General features: G+C 53.8%; 1 protein-coding gene across 1 annotated transcript; it reads right to left on the bottom strand.

Annotated features, from left to right (window-relative positions):
* Window positions 1–5,886: 5,886 nt before the first annotated feature.
* On the bottom strand, window positions 5,887–8,776 carry ALDH4A1 (aldehyde dehydrogenase 4 family member A1). Its single transcript, XM_026862970.1, has 5 exons — window positions 8,495–8,776; window positions 7,965–8,117; window positions 7,615–7,736; window positions 6,922–7,040; window positions 5,887–6,183 (listed from the first exon to the last, which is right to left on the bottom strand). Exons 1-5 carry the CDS (start codon window positions 8,633–8,635, stop codon window positions 6,071–6,073), a joined length of 648 nt encoding a protein of 215 aa, XP_026718771.1. The 5' UTR covers window positions 8,636–8,776; the 3' UTR covers window positions 5,887–6,070.
* Between the last annotated feature and the right edge of the window lie 11 nt (window positions 8,777–8,787).

Here is an 8,787-nt window from a genome sequence, read left to right on the forward strand (position 1 = left end):
GGGTGGGTGGGTGTGCTTTCTGCCTCCTGGTCTTGTTATTTGCTTTTCAGGATTTTCTTCCAGCCCCGAGGAGGGGGAGTCACATCTTCCAGCTTTGCTGTGTTAGCCTGGGGGATGTGAATCCCCTCTTTATTTATTTTAGCTGGAAGCTGACATCCTGATGTATTCTCATGACTCCAGGACCTGGGGCTTTAGCAAAAAATGCTAAATATTAGAAGACTCTCTAATTTTGCAGCATTTTTGGAGGAGATGGGGAGTGCAGGCACTTGCTACAGCCCTTAAAACCACAGTTTGTTTGTTGAACTGGGCTGACATGCTCAAACCCTCTCCTGGTGTTTCTTTGCTCCCTTTCTCCCATCCACACTGTGGGAAAGCCCAGCTCTCAAGCTGAACCCTGCAGCTCTCTCCTTTCTCCCCACCAGCTTAAACCAACTCCCCTACCCCCACGCAGCCCCACGGCTGCTCCTCCCACTCCCAGGGCCACAGACTCCCACTCCCAAGCCCCCGTGGCTGCACAGCTCCAGTGGGAGCTGTGGGGCCACTGGTTTTCCCCGTCTGCGGAGAATGGGATAAAGACCACCATCTGCTGCTAAGTCCTTGTACTGCAAACATCTCCTCCCCGGACCCCCGAGGATTTCTCTGCTCTCCCAAAGCCACAAAGCATTGAAGAGATGGGGGAGGTGAAGCCTGAAGCAGAAATGGCAAGAAGGGAGAAAGAATATAAGGCAGAGAGAAAAAAACAGGCCAAGGTGGTCTCCATCCCCCTAGAAAAATCTTCTGCTCGGGATTTCTAGCTCTCCCCTGCGTCGTGTTTTTTCCTCTCTTGCCGCTGGCCTCACCCTGTGTCTCTTTTTTCTCCTCATCATCCTCTTTTTCAAGGGATGTAGAAATAAAAATACACAGCCTGTGCCCAAAAATCAGTCCCTGGTGGTGGAGTGGGTGATGCCAGGCTGTTGCTGCCTCAGGACCGTGGAGCCCTGAGTGGAGAGGGAGTGTTGGAGGATATTTGGGGGGGGCTTGATTCCAAGCTCACTGGTGCAGCGAGCTGCTCCCTGCCCCCAGTCTGTGGTTGCTGCCCCCGTGAAGGGCAGGAGAGGACCCTGGGAAGAGCAGCATCCCTGCCTGCGAGGCCTGGCTGCCCACGGGTGGGGGACACAGAGGGGGAAACATGGGGGGGGGATTGCACACAGACACCCCCACACGCACACCAGAACTGTGGGGTCAAAAAAAATTCCAACCTCGGGGAGTTTTCCAACAAGCGGAGCTTAAGGGGATTTCTAAAGCTGGAGTTTGTCTTGGGCCCACCTTTAAAGGTAAGACATTCCCTTATCCTGCAGCCATCCCCAGCCCTTCCCTGCATCCTCGGAGGCCCTTCACCCCGGTAATATGTGCCATGAGTTTCTTCTGGCCTCTCCTTAGGAAAAAAGGTGAACCTCCCACATACAGTTAGAAACCCTTGCTCACCACACTTTGTTTCCAGAAAAAGGTAAAAACAGCTTCTTGGATTGCGCTTAGTCCTTGCTCCCCAACCTGAACTTTGGGCTGGGCGGGAAATACTCCCCTAGGACACTGTGTATAGAATTTTCTGGAGGATATTAGTCAGGCTGGGAAAGGAGGGAGCCCTAAAGGTCTCCCCCAAACTTTGCTTGCTGAAAAGAGAAGCCCTAAATGCCTCCCACAGCCTGTAAATAGACTTCAGCGGGAGACCCAGCCCCTCAGCCTCACCTGGGGCTGGTGCTGCAGTCACTGCCCGGGCAGCCCCACGAGAGGACCCCAAAGTCCCGGGATAGGAAGGGGGGGAGCGAAGGTCCGTGGTGTTTCGGGGCCATGCCCCTCCAGAGAAGGGATGCAGCTTGGACTGCAGGCTCTGCCCTCGGGTGGGTGCTGCTTTGGTGGGGCTCAGACCCTGTAAGGTAAGAGCAGGGATTCGCCCCCCATGGGAATCTGGCACTAATCCTGGCTCAGGTGGTTTCCCAGCATGTCGGGCAGGAGAAGCTGTTGCAGTTGGGATGCAGTGGTGGGAGTTTGTAAAGCAGGGATGCAACCTGGGCACTAGCCCCTGCCAGGCAGTTGTGCTGTGACACAGCACCCCAATTTGATCATGTCTCCCACCCTCCGGGGATTTGCAGGGACCCCCAACATATCCTGCAACATAGGGACGCCCCGACAAAGTGTTATTTAGTGCGATATTTCCCCTGGCTGCCATCTGCTGCTAGGTGCAGGCATTTAGGCCTCATTTGTTGCCTCCTCAGGGGCAGGTTAAGGGCTCTTCTCTAACCCTGTTAAGCCAAATGCAATCGAGCACCCCCTCTGAGGTTTTGGTTTTGTGCTTGTGTGTTGTCCTTGTGATGAGACGATGGGTTATGCCCTTTATCCTTGGGGTGCAGAGCTGGGGTTTTCCAGCCCCCTGCCTTGCCCTGAATTGCTGCCATTCCTGATATGTGTGTGTTAAGAGTGCAAATCTTACACTTAAAGAGTTAAACTTTTCTCTTTTTTTTAAAAAAAAAAGCGCAAAGTCAGTGAGGCTAAAATTAGGGCAGCAATTGCATCATCATGGTCACTGCCTCTCCTGTTTAATCTGGACAATTTTTAAACTGCCCAGAAAGCCAGAAGCAGCCCTGCTCAGTGCTAGAAAAGAAGAGTGGCTGTTGCTGTGCTGGTCTCCCTACGGCCGAGCATGCTGCCCATCCTCTGCCTCTCCGATTTGATTCCCCCCATGGATGAACAGGTCCATGCTGCCTCAGTTTCCCTCTTTGCTTTGCTTTAAAGCCGAGAGTTTGCCTCCTCATGCCCCAGCTCCTGGGCTGCTCCGCGTGGTTTGCATTAGCACCCCTGCGCAGCCCAGGGTGGTGGGGGAAGGCGTTTGGGCTCCATCCAAGAAGCGTCGTACTCGCTCCGGACAATCCTAACGACGTACCTAAGGCGGGACATCGGAGGGTTTGATCTGCCAATTAGCCTCAGCCGGGGCCGCTAACGGGAAGCAGATGGAGCTTTGTGTTATCGGAGGGGGAAATCTGCCACTTCCTAGCAAGAGCCTGGCTCGGGCTCCCTCCCGGCTCCCCGCTCGGAGGACGAACAGCCGAGCGCGTCAGGATAGAGCGGGAGACCGCTAAGAGCTCCAGCTGCGCGTGGGAATGGGATTGAATCCTTACCAAGGGTGCTCCAAACCTGTTGCCTCTCTTTATGGGGTACTGTGGGATTATGCAGAGCCCCTCCACCCCACCCAGGCCCCTTTCGCCCTCCCAGCAGAGGGCAGAGAGGTCCAGGAGCATCCGAGCAGGTGGGAGAGCCCCTGGGGTTCTGCTGCGAAAGCCCCTGCCTCTCCCAAACACCTACCGAAGCATTTATCAGCTTCAAAAAGCCAACTGTTTAAATAGCATTAGGGGACTGATTTAAAGTCACAAAAGCCATGAAATTCAGAGTTAAGGCTAAAAAAATCCACTTGACACTCTGGCCTTAAGTCATAAAAGGCGTGAGCCAAAGGCAGCGGCTTGAGCGAGCGCTCAGCTGCTGGGCCGTGGCCCTCCAGCTCTCCGGGGGTGAAGGCAGAGCCCTTTGTGAGATTGAAATGAGCTGATGGGCCAGTCTGGAAAGGTTTGGGGACACCATTTGCAGGAGCTTGGCCGGGGGGGGGGGGCTTATCCTGACCTGGACAGCAGGAGGGGACTTGGCTGCGCAGGACATCGCTGTGGCCTCACCTGGATGATCTCGGGGGGCTCAGAGGCCATCCCTGAACTCAGGGTGGGACGGTCCTTTCCTCCCTGCTGTGGGATTGGGGTAGTTTTGGAGCTGAACGGGGGTCCCATGTGCCCTCCCAGTATGCAGCACATGGATGTTTTGTCGTAACCCGGGTGCTAGTGAGTCAGGTGGCTGCTGGATCGTTCCTGCCTCTCATTCTCATGCAAAGGGAATGTCTTAGTTTCAGCAGACAATACAAAACCGGGCTGGTTTTACTTTAGCGTGTTTTGTTTTGTTTTCTCTCTGGGACAAGTGTGTGGGGTGAAGGACAGCCAAAACCCTGAGTTTTGGGGGGCTCTGCAGTATGAGCGTGTGTGAGGAGGCAGAGCTATGGCAGCCTGGGTGCTCCGGCTTGTCTGCCAAGGATGAGAGCAGAGCAGATTTTTTTCTAAGAACTAATCAATACACACAAGGGTTGGCTGGCGCTGGGTGCAGCAGCGTGACGGAGAGAACCTGCAGTGGGGTCTCAAAACCGCAGGGAGCTGCTAGGACAAACAGCACCAGCCTGTTCGGAGGCAGGAGCAGCAGTTTTGGCTCATGGCTCCCATCTTTTCTTATCAAGTGTGCACTAAAGGCATTGAATGCACGCTCCATCTAGGTCTTTATTTGGCAACAATTTAAAGAAATAATTAATAAAGGAGCACAAAGGGTTTTTTTGTGATTTATTTTATTGCAGATTTTCTCAGTTAAACCAGGATTCACAGGTATTAATGCAACTTGTTCATGACCTGCATGCTAAATACCAGCCCAGGCACAGGCAAGATCAATACTTAATGCTTATTACAACAGCTGAACAGGGTTATCCACTCTATCTGCAAATCCTGATAATTGAACAGTTACTAATTGTAGGTGTTACACATGTATACGTTTCTAAATTAAAAACGATCCTGGAAGAATGCAAGACTTTTGTGTCTGAGATCCCTTTTCCTGTTTGCACTGCAGGATGCAGCGGGTGAGACCTCGCTGACGGTGAGGCAGAGCCTGCCCTGGTCACAGCAACTGGAGACCACAAAGGTCACAATTAAACTTCTTCACTTGGCAGCTTGTGGAGCCCTGGAGACGGGCGAATGTGGGAGAGCAGCTCCCCAGGACAGGTGTGAGGTCCTGGACAGAGCACAACAGGCTGGGAAATGCGTCTTGCTCTAATTATTGCAGCCCTGTTGCTGTCCCAGCACCTCCTGCTAACGCTTAAATTCCTTCTAGGGGTGGTGGGGGATGCTGGAGCCATCTCAGCAGCTGGCACAGCAACGTTCCTATATTGAAACACCTCCTGAAATCTTCCTGCTTCCTTCCAGCAGATATCCAAGGATCGGAGTGGTGGAAACAGCCGCTAACCAGCGATGGGAAGCGCCGGAGGCAGCCTGACCTCTGATAACGGAACACGGGGAGCAAGCGGGGTGTTGCTGCTCCACCTGCCCGGTGCCTGAGCACACCCTGAGGCCGCTTGCCGGGTAACAGGCTTCAGAGGGGTGAAATCACAGAAACACAGAATCACCTGGGTTGGAAAGGACCTTGGAGATCATCCAGTCCAATCGTTAACCTAGCACTGACAGTTCCCAACTACACCATGTCCTTAAGCGCTAAGTCGACCCCAGTCTTAAACCCCTCCAGGGATGGGGACTCCACCACCTCCCTGGGCAGCCCCTTCCAACGCCTAAAATTTCTACCAGCACTGCACTCACAGCTGCCCACTCCTGGCACAGTGAGCCTTCTGCCAAGTTCCCCTCCTACACCAAAAACATTTGGGTGTGTTGGAGATTTGATCAGGAACAGGGAGAAAATATGGCTCAGGGCTCCCAGCACACTGATCTCTGGTTTAAAACAAGCCAGGCTCCCCACGCTGCCCGGGAAGGCTGGCGCAGGCAGCCCTTAACTTCCAGGGATTTCTGCTCACGCTCTGCCAGGGTAAAGGGGGCCCGGGGGACAGAGAAGGGGGGGACGTTGCTTTTCACAGGCAACTGAGACAGGCCCAGCCTCTTCACGCTCATCTCCCCCTTCAATCCCAGCACTCTCAGCCCCATCGAGAGGGAACCACGTTAGGCCACTTGGAACGGACAGAATAGGAGGAAAAGGGAACCTGGGGTCCAGCTGTGTGTCTGCAACCACACCTCCAGCCTTCCCTTCGCTGATTAACCACACACGCTTGCAACACTAAGAAGACCACAGGGACTTTTTGAGTTAGCAATTTAATAATAGAATTTTTTTCTTTAAAAATAAAACCGAAGCTGGTCGGGTTAAAGATCAGTAGCTTTAAGTGCTTTTTTAAGGTTGTAGCTGCGAAGCCACTCTGTGCGTTGAGGATCAGTAGTACCGGTGTGGGGCCGGGAAGGCATCACTGCATGTAGGCGTAGCGCCAGTCCCTCAGGGGCACGTGTGTTTCTTTGATGGCCTGGGGCGACGTCCAGCGCAGGATGTAGTGGGGGCCACCGGGTTTGTCATTGGTGCCTGTTTCAGGGGAAAGAAAGTGCCAGTGAGCAGGAGATGGAGGACAGGGACTTGCCCGGCTGCACAGGTTAAGTGTCACAGAATCATCTTGGTTGGAAAAACCACTGAAGCTCCTCCAGTCCAACCATGACCCTCCCCCTGACCGTTCCCAACTCCCCCAGATCCCTCAGCGCTGGCTCAGCCCGACTCTTCAACCCCTCCAGGGATCCCGGGGACTCCCCCCTGCCCTGGGCAGCCCATTCCAACGCCCAACAGCCCCTTCTGCACAGAAATCCTTCCTCAGAGCCAGCCTGACCCTGCCCTGGGCAGCTTGAGGCCATTCCCTCGGGGCCTGGCGCTGGGGCCTTGGCTCCAGAGACTCATCCCCCCTCTCTGCCCCCTCCTGGCAGGGAGCTGTAGAGGGCCAGGAGGTCTCCCCTCAGCCTCCTCTTCTCCAGACTAAACCCCCCCAGTTCCCTCAGCTGCTCCCCAGCAGACCTGTGCTCCAGACCCTGCCCCAGCTCCGTTGCCCTTCTCTGCCCACGCTCGAGTCATTCAATGGCCTTTTTGGGGTGAGGGGCCCAAACCTGAACCCACTCAGCGAGGGGCGGCCTCACCAGTGCCGAGCACAGGGCTCAGATCCCTTCCCTGTCCCTGCTGGCCACGCCAGTGCTGACACCAGCCAGGATGCCATTGGCCTTCTTGGCCCCCTGGGCACTCTGCTGGCTCCTGTCATCTCCAGACAGGACGCTGTCTCACCTGAGATGCGGGAGCCTCCGAAGGGCTGCTGAGCCACAACGGCGCCCGTCGACTTATCATTGATGTAGAAGTTGCCAGCGGCGTTGCGCAGAAGCTCCCTGGCTTCCTCGATGATTCTCCTGAGGGACAGAAATAGCTGTGGCCAAGACGCGACAGCAAAAACTTGTGCAGAGGCCTCTGCTCTTCTAGAGCAACTAAAATTGTGATTCTGGAAGCGTGTTTGCATTTCTTTCCAAGGCTGCATGGTGTTTAACACACACTGAGAGGGGCTGTGCATACTTAGAACTCAAATTATCCCAATTTTGTTTTCTTGTAGCTTGTTTCTAAGTATTATTGTTATAAAATGAAGACGATCATAACGTAAGGATGGTCCCTCTTTGAGGTTACACTTCTCTTAGCCCTCCTCCTGCTTACAAGGGCTGAGGGTCCATCCTCCTGTACACTCCAAACATCACCTCTGGGAGAGTTTCTCACTGAAGAAGCAGTTTTGGGGTGAAAAAACTACTTTTGAGGCATCGCCTTCCCTCCTCAGTGGCAGGAGGGCTAAAAGCAGCGTAAGCTTTCCTGCTGGAAATGCTTTCTTTTCCTCCTCACCATGCAGCGCAGGGGTCTGGAGAGAAGCGAGTCAGACGGCTCACCCCAGAAGGGGAAAAGCATCGTTTGCTGCGAAACGTCGGGGATTTTGGCACTCACTTCTCCTGGGCGAAGACCGCCCCCGTGAGGCCATAGGGCGTTGTGGTGTCGATCAGCTCCAGCACCTCCTTGTACCGCTGCTCCGGGTAGACGTAAACCGTGAGGACCGGGCCAAAAATTTCCTGTACAGCAAAAAAACAATAAATAAATAAATAAAGCACTCAGCAAGGACAAGCTCCAAAACTAAGCCGTGGGTGCCTCAGCACATGATCAGCTGAAGCCATGATGCAGAGGAACATCCCTGCACCGACTTACTGCACAACTCATCACGCGCCCAGCAGACACCTCGGGACGGGCACCCACAGCCCCTTTTGCACCTTTCCCGCCAGCTCCCCGCAAGCTGCTCCCACCTCTTTCATGATGGGATCCTGGGGGTCTTTGCTCTCCACGATGCAGGGCTCGACGAAGTACCCGACGCTGTCGTCGCAGCCACCTCCTGCCAGGATGGTGAGGTTGGACGAGTTCTTGGCGTGCTCGATCCATTTCTTTATCCGTGCAAAAGACTGAGAAAAGGAAATAATAAAGAAAAGCGTGGGTTCGGGGATCTAAAAGGAGGTTTGGGCAATCCCTTTCAGGGCTACACTGCTATTAACACTCTTACAGCTCAGAAGGAGGGGGTGGGAGCTGGAAAAACAGTTCTGGGCACTCTGACCCTTGTGTCTGAGACAGTTTCTCAGCAAAATAACGCACTTTTGAAGAGGGGCAGTGATTAAGGCATGCAATACTCCAGCAGGGAGCAAAGAGGGCTGATAATCAGCTCTAACTAATCACCGATGTTCGTACTTTGCTATAAGCAATAAAAACCATTTACCGTAACACTTCATGAGAGCCTGGTGGTGTTACCTTCTTGCACTAGTAGAAACAGGAGAGGGGAGCTCACCTTGTCATCAATCACTGCAGAGAAAAAGGTCCCAAAGTCCTGGGCGGGCTGTGGGAAGCCAGAAAGGAGGCAATGTAAGTACACACTGTGCCAAAAAGCTAACTCTGAGATTAGGAGGAGCCGAAATTCCCCAAATAACATTTCCCTCCACTCCAAACACACCTCTGTTCCAGGGCACAAGCTGCCCCTTTTCAATTAGTCTGCAGTATTCAGTGACTTACACAATCCTTCCTGCAGACGCTGGCTACAAGTTAATTTCTAATCACTAAAAAAAGATGAAGGGGGGGGGGGGG

Source organism: Athene cunicularia, assembly GCF_003259725.1.
Source record: "Athene cunicularia isolate RWA chromosome 21 unlocalized genomic scaffold, athCun1 chr21_part1, whole genome shotgun sequence".
Classification (NCBI taxonomy): domain Eukaryota; kingdom Metazoa; phylum Chordata; class Aves; order Strigiformes; family Strigidae; genus Athene; species Athene cunicularia.

Excerpts from the sequence above, each read along its gene's own strand:
- ALDH4A1 (XM_026862970.1), bottom strand. The coding sequence starts at position 8,635 with ATGTTATTTGGGGAATTTCGGCTCCTCCTAATCTCAGAGTTAGCTTTT. Across the intron at positions 7,041-7,614 it reads GCGGTCTTCGCCCAGGAGAA|GAGAATCATCGAGGAAGCCA; the intron begins GTGAGTGCCAAA and ends TCTGTCCCTCAG. Across the intron at positions 6,184-6,921 it reads CGGAGGCTCCCGCATCTCAG|GCACCAATGACAAACCCGGT; the intron begins GTGAGACAGCGT and ends CCCCTGAAACAG.